Source organism: Cyprinodon tularosa, unplaced genomic scaffold (genome assembly GCF_016077235.1).
Source record: "Cyprinodon tularosa strain WSP-4 unplaced genomic scaffold, ASM1607723v1 ctg233, whole genome shotgun sequence".
In the NCBI taxonomy this organism is placed as follows: domain Eukaryota; kingdom Metazoa; phylum Chordata; class Actinopteri; order Cyprinodontiformes; family Cyprinodontidae; genus Cyprinodon; species Cyprinodon tularosa.
In genome coordinates this window covers 427,076-448,249 of record NW_024038871.1, presented here as the reverse complement: position 1 = coordinate 448,249, position 21,174 = coordinate 427,076, and the positions used below count along the sequence as shown (strand labels likewise).

General features: G+C 38.7%; 1 protein-coding gene across 6 annotated transcripts in view; it reads right to left on the bottom strand.

Moving 5' to 3' along the window:
• Positions 1–117: 117 nt before the first annotated feature.
• Positions 118–21,174, bottom strand: part of rilpl1 (Rab interacting lysosomal protein-like 1) — a 38,851-nt gene continuing 17,794 nt past the window's right edge. Inside the window, exons 6-10 of one of the 6 annotated variants that reach the window (XM_038287021.1) lie at positions 15,060–15,110; positions 14,819–14,973; positions 11,829–11,933; positions 4,063–4,150; positions 793–929 (exon numbers count right to left, since the gene is read on the bottom strand). In XM_038287021.1, coding sequence (XP_038142949.1) covers positions 924–929; positions 4,063–4,150; positions 11,829–11,933; positions 14,819–14,973; positions 15,060–15,110 — 405 coding nt within the window. In that variant the 3' untranslated portion in view covers positions 793–923. Of the gene's footprint in view, positions 930–4,056; positions 4,151–11,828; positions 11,934–14,818; positions 14,974–15,059; positions 15,111–21,174 lie in introns of those variants that run through there. The other 5 variants (XM_038287020.1, XM_038287022.1, XM_038287023.1 and 2 more) reach the window with 5 other exon arrangements.

Here is a 21,174-nt window from a genome sequence, read left to right as displayed (position 1 = left end):
AATACACTTGATTAAAGACATTTTTGCTTATTTCTAGATCATTTTTGCAGTGTGGATGGGAAGCGAAACGTCTTTTTAAACTTGGAAACAAAGTCCAGTGGGTAGTTTTTCATTTTCTTTTTTTTTAAATATAAAGTAAAATATATTCCGTGTGTTAAATCTAATCCCATAATCTGAATGGGAAGGTGGACAGGGTGTAAATAAACCCAAAATGTGCTGTTTTAGTATTTTAGTTTGTCGTTTTGAGGCCGGCTCACCTTAGTCCCCATGTGCTTCTCTTTGCAGAAATGGGCTTCAGTTTATCCTGCTGTGCTAAGGTGCTTTAGCTCATTTATCTGCTGCTGGTTTCAATCAGGATTCAACGGCACGTTTCCTCCTCAGGCTTCGATCTGATTGGTGGAGCTGCTGAGCAGTGATCCCATGTTTGGGGCCAACATGACAGCAAAAAGTTAAATAAAGAATAAAAATAAAAAAAATACTGCCCTAACTGTAAACTACATAAAGAGTCGGGTTTTCATTCATGCTTCAACCTTCTACTACATAGAATAAAAAAATAAAGCCAACAGTCATCTGGAAAACCTTCTTCAGTCTAAAGAAATCCCTTTCTCTCTCTCCATCTATGTGGGCTAACCAGCTCCTGTGCAACCGAAGCATTTTAGAGCCGCTCCGTCTCTACGCCTCTTTAAATAATCTTTTTTCATTCTTTCTTTCAGTCCGTCTCACTTTGAAGCAAAGTTTGCTTTTTTTCCGCTTGCAGGATGAGTCAGTTTAATGTGCAGGGGGAGCGATTTGGGGCGGAGCTTCTCTAGAGGTGCTGCAGGGCCTCCTGGGCTTGTTCCGTGTACACGTCGTCTCTCTGCATCCACGAGCCGAAGCCGCCGGCGTCCCGCTGCGAGCCGCGCTGCTTGTCACGTGAAAAGAAACTAAACCTGAAAGAGATGAGAGGAGACAGACGGAGGATCACATCAACGTTTACCATGTTTGTAAGTCTGGGATGAAATCAAAGCTACATGTAGAGCAGAATTAGAAGCTAAAGCAACATTTATGGTGAGAAGACGTTTAAAACGGTGCTGTTAATGTTCCTGCTGTGGTTTTTGCAGCCCTATGCAGGGTCTTTTAGGTATTTAATGTATAATTTAAACTTTATAATAAATAATCTTTTGATTGGAGCATTCTTATATAATGACTTTGTTCCCATATTGTTGCAAACAGAGAAAAAGTTTCATAAAAGGAAATTTGAGGGGGGAAATAAATGCAATCCAGGTTTTGAGAGTAATTTTGCTGTTTTTTCAGATTTTTGTCATTTCAAATAATATTTTTTAATCAAATGTTTTTCATATTTTAGCTTTTCAAAGTTAAATTATATTTTTGTAGATTTTAGAGACTTTCTATTTCCAATTCTTTTTTACCGTATTTATTTTTTCACCTACTGAAATATTCAGGGATTAAAGCAAAAAAAAAAATCCTTAGTCTGAACTTTTATGACACAGGCAAGAAAACTTACAAGAAATTAGACTTTTGTAAATCCAATACCAAAAACTTACACAGGAAAAGCTTTGTACAAAAGCATAAAAGCTTCCTATACTGAACTATTTCCAATTCTTTAAAACTAAATTCTTTTAAAGAATGTATATTTTCAAATTTTATTTTTCTTATTTATAATAGATTCAATTTCTTTTTTATTTCTCTTTTTCAGATTGAGTTGTATGAATTGCAATCTTTTTAAATTGCTTCTCAAATTCTTTTCCAAGGTCACATCCCCCAATAAAAATGTTGCCAACATCAATGGAGGAAGTCCCGCCCCCAGATGTGAAGAGAACGTGATCTTCACTGGAAAAAAATAGAAATCTAGATAAGTTGTCTTTTCTTAAAATAAGTATATTTGGTCTCAAGGAGGTAAGTGAGATACTTTGCCGGCAGAATAAAACAATTTAAATTTAAAATAAGAAAATATTATTATATTATTTCAAGTGCATATTATCTAATTATCTTATTTTAAGAGTAAAAAATCTAATTCCATAAGAAAATCCTCTCTTACCAACTCAAATTAAGGGTAAATACCCTTAACTTAAATGTTGACAAATTTTTAGATTGTGTTTAAACGCTGCAAAAACAATCTGAAAAATAGAAACTTAAAAAAAAAATAAATAAATCCATTATTAAAAATATGGAGCAAAGTTCCCTCTATACTCCTCTCTTGCGATGCATCCTAATATTTCTAATATAATGACTGTTATATTGTACTCGTCAATTAGACTTGTTTGGGGGCTCGTCTGCCTGGCTGTGTGTTTCCTGGACGGAGCCGCCTTTTATATCTCTGCTTCTGTCTCCTTGAACCCCAGCCGGCCTCAGCAGATGGCCGCTCACACTGAGCCTGGTTCTGCTGGAGGTTTCTTCCTGTTAAAAGGGAGTTTTTCCTCTCCACTGTCGCTGCAAGCATGCTTGATGTGAGGGATTGCCTTTGAGTCAATGAGTCGATGCAATCAACTGGTTTTCTTTAGATAGAAAACTTTGAATCAATCTGACTGGATGATCTGGTTGAACTGTAAAGTGACTTGAGATGACATGTGTTGTGAATTGGTGCTATATAAATAAACTGAATTGAACTGAATTGAATTTGTTTCTGCAACTTGTGAACCTGTATTGTCACAGATGAACCATCTGAGTTCACATGTAATGTTTCAGTTGACAAATAAGAATAAATATTTTTTTTTGTTTTTAAGGCACTAGTGGATTGTTTTTCTGACAGTAGGCTGACAGGAAACTGGGGGTGGGAGAGTGGGGGGGGGGAGACATGTGGCAAAGGACCAAAGGCCAAATTCAAACCCGGGTCGGCCGCGTCGCGGACTAAGGCCTTCATACATGGGTCGTGCCCACTAACCACTGCACCACCTACATGCCCATAAATACAAATTGTAAATGTATTCATGTTTATTGAGTTGCATTTACAAATTAAGTCGTCAACCCCATGTCCGATTTTATTTTGGTAAGTTAGTTGCAGATTATTTCAATAATCGATTAATCACAATTAACTGTTTCATCCCTACTGCAGACCCCACACATCCTGGACAAAAAACTAAACTGCTAAGAGTTTAACCTTCAGGTTGTTGTAACATTACAACAGAGAAAGCTTATCCACACACACACGCCGTCTGTCTGATGAATGCAATGAACACCTGATAGCCTAAAGGCTTCTAAACATTAGGGTTTCGATTCTGCTGCAAGAGAATGATCTAACAGTCCTTCCATGGGATGAATCAAAGCAGCTTTTTAAAAGCTTCCTACAAATCTCTAATGAGTATTCCTTCCTGCATCCTTTGCTAATATTATCTTTTCTATCTTCTATTTAGATTGAAAGAAGCTTCGTCTCTCCACTGCGCTCCTTCACAGCCAGATCCAGCCTTGTGGTTCGATTTGCATGTTTTCTAAGCAAAACAAGGCTTTGTTTGGGCCGCTCTATAAAGCTTGGAACTCAACGCTAATCCAGACATCTTGAATTGAGGAAGCCTCATGGATTGAAGCGAAACGTCTTCAAAGTTGGAAAACAAAGCCCGGTGTTTTTGTTTTTTTTTTTACTTTTTTGGAACGATATACAATTAAATGGTAAAATGCACAACTTAATATGGAAATGTCCCATTAAACATTAAAAATACATTTAAAGTTCTATATTAATGAAAATGTTATTTTAAAAGCCCCTTAATAAAAAAAATTATGTTGAATGTTTGGGAAGTTTTTACAGGTTTTAATGATTTGCATGTTTTAAAAAATTGTTTGAACTGAATGTCACTGAATATCTTAATTCTGTCAATTAAATCATGAATTTCTGTAAACCGATCAGTGCAAATGTTAGAAAAGATTAAATCAACAACATGAAGGTGAAAAGTTTGCAAATTCCACTTGATTATTCAGACTACAGCTATTCTGACTGGCTGATTCCCTATGATCCAAGAGGGCCCCACAATCAGCCAATCAGAATACTACAAAGCACAAGCAGGGGGGTGGGGGGTGGAGGCTGTTAGCACTGACTGTGATGAGCTGAAGCCAATGAAATAAAAGTCATACAAGCGACACGAGGCGTCTGATTGGCTGTAAAGTGGGGTCATCTGGGATCAAACCAGCCGCCACCATCGGCATAATGGCTGTGAAGATCCTGTTACACACAGAGAGGAGGAGGGGCTGATGTGACAACAGTCAGGTCAAAGTTCATTCACAGCAGAAAGACGCAGTGAAAAACTTTTCAAAATTGACGATTCTAGATTAAAGTTGTCTTAACATGCAACGGCTCAAACTGTTCTTTTTGCTCTGAATTTTCTGTTCTGAATTGTTCTTTTATGGAAGATTTCTGAAGTAAAGGCAGAAACTGTAAGTAACCAACAAAAAAGAGGAGAAGAAGAATCGGAGTCTAATTTTTTTACTAGTTATTTGCCTTATCAAAGCCGACAGATTTTTTTTTATACCCAATCTGAAAGCTATCAGGGCAAGTGATGACTAAAGGCCTATTTATGCTTCTGACACATAGCCTCTGCAACCATCAAATCTGTCTATGTGCACGACCACGCCCCCTGCACAGAGGTTCTCCGACCATCGCGCATCTCAAACAAATCCTGACTACACGTTGGATGGTCACGTCAACCATGGAAAACTACGACAAAACGTTAATCGAGGAGGTTCGCTCCATTAACAGAACCTGTTCCTCTTCGAAGTCCATTAACTCAACATCCATCTTCATGACCCTGATATCTTGCAGATGCGAAATAGTTGTTTTGGAAGATAAACACTTCCGCCGGCGCCGCCGAAGTGCTCATGACGATCTGCCCAAGTTCTCGCGAGTTCCCGAATAGGCTCCCCCTTGCGCTTTGGCGAGAAACTGCTGTGCGTCTCTAGAAATTCTAGACTGATGGTGCAGAAGCATACCAGCAAAACTGGTTGGTGACCAGACCCAAGCGACTTTTGATGTGTGCGGTTGCAGAAGTATAATCTGCCTTTAAAGGGCTGGTTATCGTCCTGCAGCAGTGTGCCGCAGTGAGCTTGTCGCAGACATTTTTGGTTTATGCCCAATATTCAAGCGTTGTCTGCGCTGTTATTCCACGCCGCAACGCAAGAGGGACAATCAGGAACTAGCTGTGGGTCTAGATACGGCCGAGGCGGTGAGGAATTCGGGACAAATTTGTATGACAAAGGAGGGACATGATGGTGAAAAATAGCGGGGATTGAGGTGGAGAAAGGGTCCCAGCGTTCTCGCGCACCTCGCTCTTCTAGCTGGTCCATCTTCACGAGTCGTTTTCCACAATGGCGGTCATACAAACAAAACAAGCCGGTAAGGAACCAAACAGGAAATACACATGGTGTACAGCAGATGTAGATTTGACCAATCAGAGCCCTCCTGTCTGCGGTCACCTACAATTTTGGAGAGGTGTATCAGAGTGTCTGCGGAAGGTGCGGGGGCATATCTGCGTTTACGGCGACACACGTAGACGACCTGGTTTCTGAGCATAAATCAGCCTTAACTGTGCATCATTTATTGCTTTTAAATAAATTACCGTACATATAAAAAAGAAGTTCATTTTAATAGGGCTGAATCTTTTAATAAAGATTGATTGATAACTAAAATTAGAGACACTTTTCTGGGCAGGCCAATTTTATATACAATATATATAAAATTTGAACTTTTTTGTGAAGAATCAACAGCAAGGGGGACACAATAATGACCTGTAACAAAAAAAAAATCTGAAGAGTGGGGCGAGCAAAAAAAATTAGCAGCTTTACTTTGAGTACAGTGAAATCTCTCCAGAGGTTCAGTGAGGATCTCTGAATGATCCAATGTTAACCTGAATGACTGAGTGACTGAGGATGGTCAATAGAATCCACCTGTGTGGAATCAATTCTCAATATAAGGGCAACTGCTCCTGATCGACTCAGAGGTCTGTTTAAAGCACAGAGAGCATCATGAACAACACGCCAGGCAGGTCTGAGATACTGTGTGGAGATGTTTTAAGCTGGATTTAGATACAAAAAGCTTTCCAAAGCTTTCTAGACATCCCAAGGAGCGCTGTGCAAGCAATAATATTGAAATGGAAGTAGTATCAGACCAATGCGAATCTACAAAGCCCCAGCAAGAGGCCCAGGATTGCTCTGTATGAACTGCAGAGATCTACAGCGGAGGTGAGAGACTGTCCATAGGACAACAATCAGTCATATACCGCACAAATCTGGCCTTTATAGAAGAGTGGCAAAAAGATAGCCATTGCTTAAAGATATCCATAAAAAGTCTTGCTTAAAGTTTGCCACAAACCACTTGGGGGACACAGCAAACGTGCAGAAAAAGATGCTCTGGTCGGCTTAAACCAAAATAGAACTTTGTGGCTACAATCCCACTGCAGGCTTAAAGGTACACTATGCAACCGGTGTTGATTTTCCAGCGAGGCTCCCCCCAGAGGGCGAAAGTAAAAGTGCACTGTCGTAAATATGCACAGCTGTTCTCCTGGTTTCTCCGTCAAGCCAGGCGCGGTTGTTTTGAGCTTAGCAGACAGGCGAACGCAACGAATGACTAATGCTGCGTTCATACTGGACGCAGCTGGCGCGACAGAAGCAGCGAGTTTACATGCAAAGTCAATGGTTGACGCGCGTCAAGGCGCAGCAAAAGGTCCTGCGGCGCGTTTTGAGCAGCAGGCGCAGCGCGTCTGAGCAGCTGACGCGCGTGACGCGCCGCTGCTCGAGATGGAAAATTTTAATTTTTACTGCTCGACGCACCGCGTCAACCAATCAGAGAAGCTGATCTGGGAGCTGGCAGGGAGAGAGACACAGCGCTGATGATCAGAGCGCTATGATCACTTCTCTTAAACAGTTTATTGACGCCTAAATGAACTTAAAATTCAGAAATCTGCCGGCAGAATATGTTGGCTTTTATTATCCTGCTGCCTGCAGTTTGGATTATTTAGATGAAAAACACCTACCAGCTGCCGCGGTGAACCGCGAGGAGGCGACCCGGCCAGAGGCTGCTGATGAAGGGATTCCTACTGTCGGCGCACCGCTGGTATGTGGGGGTCTGAGCGGCTCCAACAGAAAAAATATTGGAAGGCAGGATGATAACCTGAATGAACTGACTGCACTGATTACGTTTTCAGGTGTATTTTCTCACTTAAAAACATATTAAAACTACTTTATTCCCACTGATCACAGCAAATATAGCTGCAAGGCAGAGAAAGGATAGTGAAGCTCCGCCCAACGCGCGTCAGACACACTTTTGCACCGCGCAGCCAGAGCAGCAAAGCTGCTTCAGCCGCGCGTCAGAACTAACTGGTACAAGCAGCAAAAATGAAGCAGCAGACGCGATTTTGCTGCGTCCGGTGTGAAAGCAGCACTGCACAAAGATCGCCACTGTGCTAGCAACGAGCATGCTTTTAACTGGGGGCGTGTAGCAGTTCTCGCCGTAAAGCAAGACTGACTCTCACGAGACTTCTGAGCCTGTGGGTGCGGGTCGGTGCTCCTGCAATTGCAAGTGCGGTATTTTCCCCACAGACCACCAGGGCGGCCGAGAATACCTTTGTTCAACCTGAAATGACTCATTTAATCATCCAAAACGTTATGGAACACATTAATTACCTGAAAAATGTTGCATAGTGTGCCTTTAAATGCTCAATTCCTATTTTTTTTTTGTGGAATCTGATTTTTTTTTTTTTTTTTTTGCATTGCCGTTAACAGACATCCAAAGTTCCAAAAACTAATTTCAGGGAGATGCTCGTCCGCTGCTAGAACTCTGTGTGGCATTGACCTGCTCTCTAATCTGAGCTGCTGCTAACCTGAGATTTCTGGGGCTGGGGATTCGGATGAACTTCTCCTCCGCAGTAGAGGTGACTCTTGGTATTCGTTTCCTAGGGCGGTCCTCATGTGAGCCTGTTGCTTTGTAGCGCTTGATGGTTTTAGTGACTGCACTTTGGGACACTTTCAAAGTTTTGCCAGTTTTTCGGACTGACTGACCTTTATTTCTTAAAGTAATGATGGCCAATCATTTTTCTTAACTGTTTTTTTCGCCATAATACAAATTCTAACAGTCTATTCAGCAGGACTATCAGCTGTGTATACACCTGACATCTGCAAAACACAACTGATGGTCCCAACCCCATTTATAAAGCAATAAATCCCATTTATTAAATCTGACAGGGGACACCTGGCTGTGAGGTGAAAACCATTTCAGGTGACGGCCTCTGGAAGCTCATCAAGATAATGCCAAGAATGAGTGAAGCAGTAATCAAAGCAAAAGGAGGCTAATTTGAAGAACCTAGAATATAAGACATATACTTTTTTGTTAAGTATATATTTTCACATGTGTTAATTCATAGTTTTGATGCCTTCAGTGTGAATCTACAATTTACATAGTCATGAAAATAAAGAAAACTCTTTGAATGAGAAGGTGTGTCCAAAAGTTTTGGTCTGTACTGTACTTTACTTTGATTCAACCTAAGAGAGTAAACCGAAACTTATCGGCTTATTTTTCTGACTAATCCAATCAACATTCTGACAACCAGTCACCTGTTGAACAGAGCATCGCTTTGGACAGAAACGCAGAGGTTTCACAAGCAACCTGCTCCACACTTTGTTGTGGCTGCTAATTCAAAGTAGATCTAATCTGCACACGGTGCACAAATTATTGTATTGCCTGCTCGCTTTCACTCACATAAAAAAAAAAACACCATCTAAAATCCGGTCTAAAATCCGGGATAATTTATCCGACTCGCGGGCATCTGTGAACAACTATCGATATCCGGGAGACTCCCGGAACCTCCGAGAGACTTGGGATGTCTGTGTTCACATTTCCAAATATATATGCGACTTGTATGTGATCCTATGTGAACTGCATTCCTTCAACTTAAGTGTCCCGCATGCGCAGTAGAGGACGCATTGACGTCACAGGCCAGCGTGCTCTGTGTTTATGGAAGTAAACATGGATGGTTGTGTTGGAGCGCATCTAGCGGTCTTTCCCAACCTTAAAAAAACTCTCTTTTCAATATAATTAAATATAAATACTACTCTCTGCATTATTCTCCGGCATGGTTTGGTGTTTTTGTTCCTGCTTCGCGTAGCAAGACGCAGAATAGTGACCTGACGGGTATTAATGACGTTCAGGTCGGATGAATGCGACCCGGCCGTTCCCACACAGGTCACATTTGAAAAGATCCGATTTGTATCAGAGTCAGAACCACAGAGCCAAGTGGCCTGGGTCGCATTGGAAAAAAATCAGATCTCTGTTGTTCAGACTTCATGAAAATATCAGATCCATGTCGCATAGGGGCAAAAAAAATCGGATTTGGGTCACTTCAGGCTGCTGTGTGAACGTAGCCTTTGTAAACAATGCAAAACGTTATGTTTGGAATAAACCAACACAGTTTATCACCCTAAACACACCATCCCTACTGTCAAAAATGGTGGTGGCCAGAGCATGTGAGCGGAGCGTGGAGCAGAGTGGATGAAATATGGTGGATTGCAGAGCGGTTTTCAACTCAAAGGCCAGAGCGAGGATTTCGCTTCGCTCCAGTTCGCTCCGATGCGCTCACAACAATCAAGGTCAATGGAATAGACTTTATTTAAATTCATTATTGCCTTAAAACCTATGGGTCAATGTCTATGCTGTAGTCTGTGCCTATAATCTGTTATAGTCTATGTCAGGGGTCACCAACCTTTTTAAGGCTGAGGGCCACTTCAAGGGTACTGAGACGTAGGAAGGGCGACCATTACTGACCCATGAGCTGCAAGGGTTAGCGTTAGCCTAAACTTTGTTCATTATCAACATATTTCTATTGTTTCTGTTAATTTTTAAGTTTATTTAGACATTGTCATTTTGAAATCTCTATAAATGATTAAAAAGAAGAGCAACAGAATAAAATAAAATTTCAAACTTAGCCCACTGGTGGGTTGTTCTTTATTTAGAAGACTCTGAGGGCCCCCCATGTGGTCCTTGAAGGCACCTTGGTGTCCACGGGCACCGCGTTGGTGACCCCTGGTCTATGTCATATTATTAGTCATATTATGTGATTTAAAAATGGGATAAAATATCATAAAAAAAACACATCAACTCTACAAATCAATACAGAGCGGGTTTATATATAGTGATCGTTTTGGTAAAAGCTAGAGAATGGATCGGAAACATGCCTTATACGCTATTATCTCATTTGCAATGGGATGCGAAGTGACCTTTTTTAATGTAGTCTAGTAAAATAAATTAATAATTAAATAGGAAACGCGGGGCAACATGAATGGAGCGAGGTGTTACGTTCACAGCTGGGTAACAGAGCGATAATTTAACAGCCAGGTAATTAAAACAATACACATGTATCGGGGACATCATTAAATCAAACGCAGTGTGTCTCAGGGCCCTGGCAGAATTACATGACAAACTGCAGAAAACACGTTCTCCTGAAAATGTGAGCGAGTTTGGAGCGATTTCGCTGGAGCAGCAGGAAACTTAAGGTTAACGCAGAGTGGATTTTGAGCGGAGCGTCCTGGCGTAACTTTGACCTGTGGAGCGAATGAGCAAACTTCTTGAGCTGGAAGCGGGAGTTGGCGCTCCGCTCTGTTTACATGCTCTGCTGGTGACAGCATCAGGGTTTGGGCCTGCTTGTCTTCAGCAGGGAAGATGGTTGAGACTGATGGGAAGGTGGATGGAGTCACATACAGAACCACTCTGAAGGAAAACCCGTTGGAGTCTGCAAAAGACCTGAGACTAGGATGGAGATTTATCTTCCAACAAGACCATGATCCAAAACATGAAGCAAAATCCACAATGATTCACAAATAAACCTATCCAGGTGTTAGAATGGCCTAGTCAAAGTTTATCCCTGAATCTAATGGAGAATCTGTGGAAAGACCTGAAAACTGCTGTTCACGAACACCCTCCAGTAGTTTTGTACACCCAAATGTTCAGTTTTTTATTTGTTAAAGTTTTAAATGTGTAATAAATTTGATTCCACTCCATGATCGTGTCCCACTTGTTGTTGATTCTTCACAATAAAATCTTATATCTTTATGTTTGAAGCCTAAAATGTGGCAAAAGTTCAAAAAAGTTCAAGGTGGCAAATACTTTCGCAAAGCATAGGTGTTTAAAAAACAAACAAACTTCAGAATAACTGAGTCAAAGTCTTGTTGTTTCAGATTTAAGCCTGTTTCGTAGTAACAATGACTCAGGTAATTTGCAGCAGCATAATTCGGAAATGGAACCGTTACCCAGAATAATGGTAGACAAGACTCTACTAAAAAGATAAAAAATTTTCCATCTAGGATTAAAAACCTTCTTTGTTCTAAATTCCAAACATTTACAGTATTTAGGAATGTTAGTTTACCAAAAGCATCTAATCTAAAAAATAAATCAATAGATTAATCGATAACTGCAGCCCTAATCTAATTAATTTAAGGAATTAATCAAACCTGACTTGCGATTTCATTGAACTGGGATGTTTTTCTAGCCGTCCTCATTTTGTACAGTGGATATGACAAACAGGTTCTGTATTAGATCCCATTTATTCCAGGGTGTGAGCAGATGTCATAATTACTAATTAAACTTTTCTATAGATGTTACCTAACTTAAAATAAAAGCTAAACAACAATGTCAGATTTATTCGATAGGAATGGTTAGAGGTTAGAATATTGCTTCTCCTCTCTACTGCAAGGAAAAATTCATTAATTCAAATGAAACTTTGAATTTTAAAAATTTGCATGTAATTTGGTGCAAACCAATCATTTGCTTTAAAGGGAGGGGCACAGTAACAGAAGACTGCCACTATGAGGAGGTGTCACCAGAAGCAATGTTTGTTCAGAGAGAAAGAGAGAAGACTTACAGGCGTTTGATTCCTGATTCAGGCTGGGCTGCTGATCTGGAGCGGGACCCCAGTTCAGGAGACGGGGATGGAGACGGAGTTGTAGCATCATCCTCTATTTCATCACTGTAAAAAGACGCAATTATTACCGTCCAAGAAACACAAAATGTGTAAAATGCAGGAGAACATTTATTATTTTACTTAATGCAACAATAAAGTGTGTAAAACTGGCTCCAGTATTTTTTTTTTCTTTTCCCAAGGGGACACAGAACAAAATCATAAAAAAAACTGGAAACTTAGTTTAGTGTTTATATCAAAACACCCAAAAAGTCTGATCCAACAGATAAAACTGCAATCCTATCAGAATTAGGGCTGAAACAATTAATCGGATTAATCATGATTAATAGATTATTGGAATCACTGTCAACTAATTTAATAATCGATTGATCGTTAAATGGGAGAATAGAGACTCTTAAACATCCCTTTAGCTGGCAGAGCGACACATTTAGACCAGATTGCAGAAAAATATATACAAATTAAGCATTTAAGATAAAAAAAAATGTTTTTCATCTGTCAATATGCTCTATCCTGAATTCCTCAAATGGAAAGGTTTTAGTTACACCTTGTTTAAATTAAAATTGTTTTAAAGAAACCTTTTTCTATCTAATTATTAATCGAAAAAACAATCTACAGATTAATTGATTTGCAAAATAATCGTTAATTGCAGCCCTGATCTTAATACTATGGAACCCAAAAACTGACGTGGGGGAAGAAAAAAATAATACTAGAACGTGTTCAGGAAATACTTATCTGTGTGCAAACTTGTTCTCACGATGTACTCAAGTATATGGTGCACAAAATACTAAAGCCTAATCCTCCTAAAGCGCACCTTCTATAACAGAGGAACAAACCAACATGACAAGGATGTCTGATGGAGTTTTATTTTAGCCATCGGACAAACTCTAGAGATTCTGATCAGCCTGGCTTTGCAAGGATTTCTCATTAGTGAGGAATTTAAATAGAATATTGATGGCCAGGCATGAATGATGACCAAATGTACTGATGTTTGAAGGACTGTGCTGCTGCTGTCCGGTTAGTGTTTGTCTCGAACTCTTCAAGTTTCAGCACTGCAAAAACGATCTGGAAATAAGTAAAGATTTCTTAAATTAAGTTTATTTCCCCTCAATTTGAGCAGGTAAATAAGATTATTAGCCAACAGAATGAGTAGTTTTGCTCTTAAAATAAGATAATTAGATAATATTCACTTGAAATAAGACAATGTGATTGTTTTTTTTTTCTTATTTTAAATGTAAACTGTCTTATTCTACAGCAAAGTGTCTCACTTACCACATAAATTCAAGAAAAAATGCACTTATTTTAACTAAAAGAAAAAACGACTTATTTAGATTTAGATTTTTTGCAGTGAGCTCAAGGTCCGATTGAAGGAGGAAATAATGCAAACATGTGGATGTGATCAGTGAAGAGTGATCCAATTAAGCAGTAAATAAGTGTTTTAATTACTTGTCTCATAGTACTATGCGCATCTGAAAGGCAGCTGTAAATTATAACAGTGTGGCAGATATGATCTATATGTGGAGAAGATGGCGCTGCAGGTACCAGATCTGCTCGGTGCTCCGCCCCTTCTTCATGACGTCATCGTATGGCAACTCCACTCAGACAAACTGTATTGCACCCGTTTCTTAAGGATCAAATTTTTTGGAGTTTCAACATAGTATGACCTATATTTGCTATTATTTTATATTTCATTGGCGATCTAAAGAAGCCAAAAGTAGAAAACAATCAGTCAGTCTTGAAAGAAAGTTCTGCGTTCTAAGACTAAGCTCAGCCATTTAACAAGGTGACACAAAAAGTCTCAGTTTATTTTTATTAAGATCTGAGGGGAGAGGAGGACAAATGGACCCTCAAAAAAACCCCAGTTATATTAAAATGAATGGTTGTTGTTGCTACAAATTAAAAAGTAGTGTAGCTTAATATGGCTAACTGACCGAGCTAAAGAAAGCTAACCTGTTTGCTACCAAACCAAAGCGCTACCCATCTCTCCCCCTTTATATCATGGTCTAACAGCTACTTTGTTCACCATAAAGATTTTTTTAGTTTTGTTATCGATCAGGTAGAAACTGCATCGGTCATTAGACGCGCTAACGGACGCTGCGTGATGTTTTTATCATTGTCTGAGCAACCGCTGTGTTTTATATGATGTGGCAACGTTCAGCCAATCATGTAGCATAACGCCCCTGGCATATGCAGGACCCGAGCAGATCAGTACCTACACCGGAAGAGGAGAAGAAAAGAGAAAGGACTCTTTAATGTAAAGGTTTAAAATGACAGAGGAAAAGAAGGAATCTGTGCACACAAGTATTTCCTGTACCATCTTATTCCATTTGCATATTGTCCTACCTGTTAAAATCAAGGGAAAACACACTTAAGATTAAACTAGATTTCTAATTTTGCTGTGTATGTTTTCAGTAAAGGGGCTAGGGGCCCCCTGTTGGCCCCTGTATAGAAGCACTCACGTTGAAGACCTTCATGAATTGAGGATTCATTTGTTTTTGTTACATTTTCAACACTTTATGGAGAAAATAATCTTGTAAACTCTTAATGCGTGACTCCCTCTCATATCGTCCTTTTTTTTTGGATCATAGCATTATTTTACCCTCTTTCAAGTATTTGGAGTTTAAAATCCTGGACGAGCCCCCAAATGTTTCAACCATGAGTGTTTATGTCCAAACAGAAGCAATGAGGGTGAGTTAAAGGTCGGCTGTAAAACAAATTTAAAAAACTCACAAAATGATATGAACTAAACCGAAGTCTTGAAGAAAGGTGCCTGTTCAAACCAATCTATGCAACGCAAGATGGCCGTGATTCTCAAGTAGCTGCTTAAAATTAACCAGTATGAAGGCCAGAGGAGCTGTTAAAAGGGAGCGGCTGCTTTAAATCTAAGGGGTTAACCAGGAAAGACGGTCTGAAATTCTCTAGAACTCACTATCTACCTCTTGTAGTATGCCAGCTCCTCCTGTAGCAGGAACACTTTGGCCTTCAGCTCATTCCTCTCATGCAGGACGTCCCTTAGCTCCTGCAGTGTGAAGCGGGGCCTGTTGGGATCCTTCGGGTCCAGAACGCCCGGCTCCTCCTCGCACATCGCCTCCTGCCGAGACAACAGCGCATCAAACCAGAGTGAACTGAACCGGGACAGGACGAAAGAAAAAGAGAGCGGGTAAGAGGCGAGGATACCTTGGTGAAATATTGGAACACACCAGGCATGTCCTCATCACACATCGCCTCCTGGTGGCATATGTTGAACTTCAAGTCAGAAATGAACCCTTTTTTTTTTTCTTCCCTAAACATGTAATTAGTTTACCTGGTTCTCCTTTATCTAAAACTTATTATGAGTTTTACTTTTCAGTCAGCAAACCAGAAACAACCCGGGTTAAAGAACAACAATCCAAACTCATGCAGCTCACAAAAGGCTATGTTATGCTCGCCATGTTTCAGCTGGAACACAGCGTTTGAGGTATTTATGCAGCTTTTCCCCCAGTATTCTGATAAAATCTAGGGGGATGTAAGCGACATATCACAAGCTTATGGTTGGAAAACGCAGCCGTTTCCAACATTTCAAAGCCTCTTTGCTTTAGTCATTTATTTCCAAGCGCTGTTTCACCTGCTGTCGATCGTAGTTTATATTTATGGTCCAAACCCTTTCTATAGAGGTTTACCTTGCAAACACTAGACCAGTAGGAGGCGTCACTCATCCAAAATGTTTTCTTCAAGGAACTATTCACGTAGGTACAATCTTTACTTGGAAAAATCAGGCCTAGCGGACGCATTGAGGATAAACCAGGCTTTAGCTGCTCCTTCAAATAAGTTTGAAAACAAAAGCATCCGAGACGAATAGGCCTGAAACAATTCATCAGATTAATCATGATTAATCGATTATTGACATAATCGTCAAATAATTTAGTAATCGATTCATCGTTAACTGGAGTATAGAGACTCTAAATCGTATCTTTAACTGACAGAGCAACCCACTTAGAGCAGTAATTATACCAAAACTGTTACAAAATATACAAACAGTTTGCATTTAAAATAAAAAACTTTTTCATCCGTCACTATGCTCTATCCAGAACTCCTCAAGTGGAAAAGTTTTATTTTCACCAGGATTGATTTTGAAATAAGTCTTCTTTAAGGAACCTTTAGCTATCTGAATATTAACCGATTAATCACAAGAATAATCAACAGATTAAATCGATTTGCAAAATTATGGTTAGTTGCAGGTCTAGAAACCAACAAAATCACACTTTTTAAATGATCGATATTTAAACTATTTTCAGTGATAAGTTTTTGATTTTAAAATAATATCTTCTGTTGACCAATGTATGATCAAATAAACAGGTCAATACTCAAACCATAAAACAAAAGACTTCTGAATTTGGTCTAGATTGATTGGTCTAAATTACTATTTTAAATATAATAAGTCAATTTGATCGTTTTTTAAGGTTCTTTTTAAGCAAATGTTTTTCAGTGTTCCTGATAAATGGTCATTAAGGGAAAACAGAGCCAATGTCACTTTGATTTTAAAGCTGTTAAGGTACAGCACCCTGTACCAAACTGGTGGATGCAGGTTTTGTTCATTTAGCTGTTTGTTTCATTGAGTTTTTGCCAAAATGAAATGATGCATGAGTGAATCCTCTCCTCTACTTGGTGCAGCACGCTTACTATCCTGTTTCTTACAACTTGTAACAACAACGGCACATTCGTTAGCCGAGCTAGACAGAGGAAGCGCCGCCATGGTCCAGTTTGACTAACCGAACCCGCCCTAATCCGTTAGGAGGTCCACCGACTCAGTGATATTTAACCCACGACCAGAGCCGTTAACACATGGAGGTCAGCTGCACCCTGACCCTTCATCCGTTTGAGCTTCTTTCTCCTTTTTCTCTATATTCACGTTTAGTCATAGTTTTAGTTTACAAAAAAGACTAACATCAAAGATTACTTATTATCATTTCATCTTAATTATTAAATATGGCCTAATATTATTTATGAATTAAGAAGTTCATCACATATGTCCGCCCATACCTGTTAATTTTCATCTAATTAATTTTCTCTCACAAAAGAGCATTTTCCGTGTTTACTCATCGTATAAATTTGATTCATTTATTTATGAATTTATTATCCAGGCGATCTGACCAAAAGAGGTTTAGTTTCTGTGATGAGCAGGAGTGAAATGAAAGGGGAGCCATTTCTGTTAAACGCTGCTATTAAAACTCAGAAGGTGTCACTTTAGATGTAAACTTTTGTTTTTTTTCTCCATTAGTTTTTGACACTTCTCAATGAAAATACAAAAAAAAATAAAAAATACAGCAGCAGGATTTAATTAAGATGCATTTTCTTTATCTAGGAGTTCTCTTTCTCATTCAAACAATATGCCAAAAAACAAACAAAAAAACTTTAGTAAAGTTGTCAATAAAACACAAGATGTTTAATATTTGAGGGTTTTTTCCCCACATACACTAGTGTCCGGGAGGAAAACTGAACCATAAATTGAGTACACACCACATCTAACCCTATTTTTCAATAATGCCATATTATTAAAACGAAGAGTCGGGTAAATCAGGCCTCCTGGTGCAGGAGAAACTTCACTCTCCACCTCTGGTGGTGTTGTGCAGCCAGATGCTCCGTTTGGGCGGTTGCTCTTAGATTTGCCATGCAAACACACCGATGGCAGAGTTGAGCTCTTTCAGAGTAATTAAAGAGGTGTGTAATGTCGGCAGACGTCCAAAACGTCTGAGCTCATTACTTAACCAAAGGTGTTGTCTCACATTGCATAATCGTGTTATGACTGGGAGCCAGCTACGCTGCTTCCCACTGTAGCGCCGTTTAATGCAGATCTTTTTTTAGAGTTTCTTAGTGATGTTTGTTGTTACTGAAATCCCAGTTTGTATATGATTTTTGGCTCCTTTAAGGACTGTTTTAAACAGGCATTTCACTTATTCACATGCAGAATTAGACATGAGTCGGGTGTAAACTTCAGTGCAGTGTTTTCCAGCTGGAACAACAGTTAAGGAGCTTTTAACCGCTAAACGTTTGCTCACCGATAGATTTATGCTTTTTAACTGGTAATTGGTGCTTTCTTGCTATGTTTGAACTGTATTCTTGGTGTTTCCTTTGCTTCTTTAAAAAGAACAAGTCAATAATACCAACTGGATATAAATGAGGAGATCAAAGATCAAACTTTAGATATAATTTAACACTAAAGATCTATTTTTTTTATCTGTTGCCACCTTTGAAAAAGCTTTGATATCTTGAACTACTGTCAACCAAACTTTTTTGTTTTATTTCCATTTTAGACAGAAGTGTTTATCAGCATTGGGAAAGAACAGTGATCATGAAGAAATCCCTAATTGTTTATTATAACTTCACCATCTAATGCTTTCTCTGCTATTATATCAACCTTATAATGCAGGATTAATGATTAATCTCTTGAAATAGATTTTACAATCTGTTTGGGGGGTGGGACTGTACATAAAGAATAAGAACAGATCATTTTTAGTCTTATTAGGGAAGCACAGATGTGAAAATCTGAGCAGGTAATGATTACAGATTGAGCTGATGCTGATACCAATTATATGGACATCATTCTAACCGATCATTGATAAATGCTGTCCATATTTTTGGGCAGGTTCCTAAGGCTGATATTGCTTCTCTTCCTCCATTTACAAAACGGCAGAATGATTACCATGTGTTGGCATCAGACGATACCAACACAATAAAAAAAAGAAAAAAAAGAAGCTAATATCGTCCAAAAATATTGGCCCAATTTTACTAATCTGCTCATAAGTGACCAACACTGGCTGATACTGATACTAATGCAGAATTTTAGGACTGGGCTGTTATTCTATTGTTTATTAACATTTTCCTGTCAGGAGAAGATTTTTTATTTATCGTCACAACAATTTAAACAGCCCAAAAAAATGGCTAATTCGTCCAAACAGTTTTTACTTTCTTGTCCACTATTTTTCCAGACAGTATAATTATAAAATGTCAAAAAATATGAGCGAATGCATTTACTGTGTAGAGTTTAATGATAAAAATCACAGTTCCATATCTATTTCCATTATGTTAGATAGCTATGTATTTAAAGAGCAGCTGTTTTTTACTGTGGGGCTGATATTGCTCAACCTGACTCCGCCAGATGGATTTGCTCCGTATATCCATCTGGAAACCTTCCGTTGAAGTAATTTTGGGAAGGGGCGAAAATACTGGTTAGCTGATTGACCTATGTTGGTGATAGACGGGCCGAATAAACCAATCAGATCAACGAAAGCATATGACGTACTAACAGAGCGACGACGAAGAGGAGCCAATTGATAGATCAAACTCTTGCCGAAACCAGTCGTGAGAAGAGCAAAAACATCTTTTCCTCTGAGAAAAGCCTCCAGAGCAGTGTTTTGCTCTTCTTTCAGTGAAGAAATACTCTGTAATCCCGATAAAACTTGCTCGATAGCCACGCTAACGCTAGTTTCATCGGCTGAAGCCGCAATGTTCTTTAGACTGAACTGTCGCGCTTCTCGTTGCGTCACACCTCAACCCGCCTCAAAGCCAACGCTGATTGGACGTTCGTTTGGTGAACGGCTCCAAATTTTCTTTAACGGAGAGTCTCCAGACTGATTAGTGAGTGAAACCTTGAAAGCTCGCGAGATCAGGATGGTCTCACGAGGCTATATATTGCTGTGTTTCACAGTCACAGCCAAGATTTACTTAAAAAGAAACAACAACAAAAAAACAAAGAAGGTTCTTCTATTATCATCACAGTATTATTACGAAATTATATTTTTATATAAATTTTTTAAACACTATTCCACATCCAAACTTTCCTGATATAAATGAGTTTTCTTTACAAATCAAGTCATAGTTTAGATGTCCCACTGTATCTATATAACTGATGTCATTTCTATCCAGACACAGATTTACTGCCTGCTGGGAGTTTCTCAGGTTGCTGCATAAACAACTATGATATTTTACTGCACTGGACGTTCATACAAAAAAATAAATACTTGTTTTCTTAAGTTAATTAGTGCCTTTTAATTACTTTTAAGAATATAAATTTATCAATTTTGGCTATTTTGTCTTGTTCTTTAAAAATTATTTAAAAAAAAGAACAACCTAAAAGCAATTTCAGATAAAAAAGTTGTCCAAATGTTTAAGTTTGTAAGAAAGAAAAACAAACAGAGGCTATACTATCAAATATTTCTTGTTTGTTCGGGTTTTTTAAGAGTCTTAAGTCTGTTTGAGTATAATTTCAAATAAACTATTTCATATATGGAGGGAATTCTGCTCCATTACTGGAAGCAGAGAATGTTTTGAAAATGGAAATTTAATGGAAATGGACATTTTATTTAAAAGAATTAATTCAGAAATGACATGCCTTTTTCTTAATTAAAGAAAAGGTTTGGAGAGTCATTGTCATTTTCACTGATTTTACATTTTCTACACCCTAAGGGGGTATAAATAAATTTCTGCCTGACAAAAACACACAAAAGTAAATAACTTATAGCCTCAAAGCTATTAGATTTAAGAAGAAACTTTTGGTACGTCTGTAAAGGTAAGATGTCATAGAATGGTTTTCTGGTGTCAGCACCATTGTAGCTTTGACCCTGCCTGAAATATAAGGGACAAAATACAAAATATTTTGCATTTTTTGAACCTCGCCAAAATTTTCTTTGAAATAAACATTGCAAAACACTACCAAAATATTATTTATAGCACAAAAAAGTAGAACAGACTTTTAAATCTAAATGTTGTGTAAAAAACATACCAAATTTGGACTCAATCAGATGAATCATATTTATTTTAGAATGGTATTAGTGAGAAATTTCTTAGGCGGAGAGGCCATTTTGGCACATTTATCCATAAATGTCACCAAACTGTGCCAAATATGTTTTTTACATCAATACTGGGGGTTTGGTAAAATTACGAGGTCATGTAGCAGCTGGACCCGCCGGTGGGTCCGTAGGGTTCAAGGGGTTAACTAATTTTTCTTTTTTTCTTCGATTTACATATTTAATATTTCCCCATGTTATTCTTCCAAATTTCTTTTTTTCAGATTGAGTTTTATGAATCGCGTTCTTTTTAAACGGTGTCTCAAACTTCACATTCTCTTCCCTTCATGTCCGATACAAACGTCCACTCATGACCAATAAAAATGTTGTTGCTAATATCCAGCAGACCAATAGAAATACGTCTTTGCTCGATCACAGGAGAGCCCGCCCACAGAAGTTAAGATAATGCGATCTATAAAAAAACTATTTGAAAGAATGAAGATCTTTTCAACTTAATCTAAAAGAGAGAA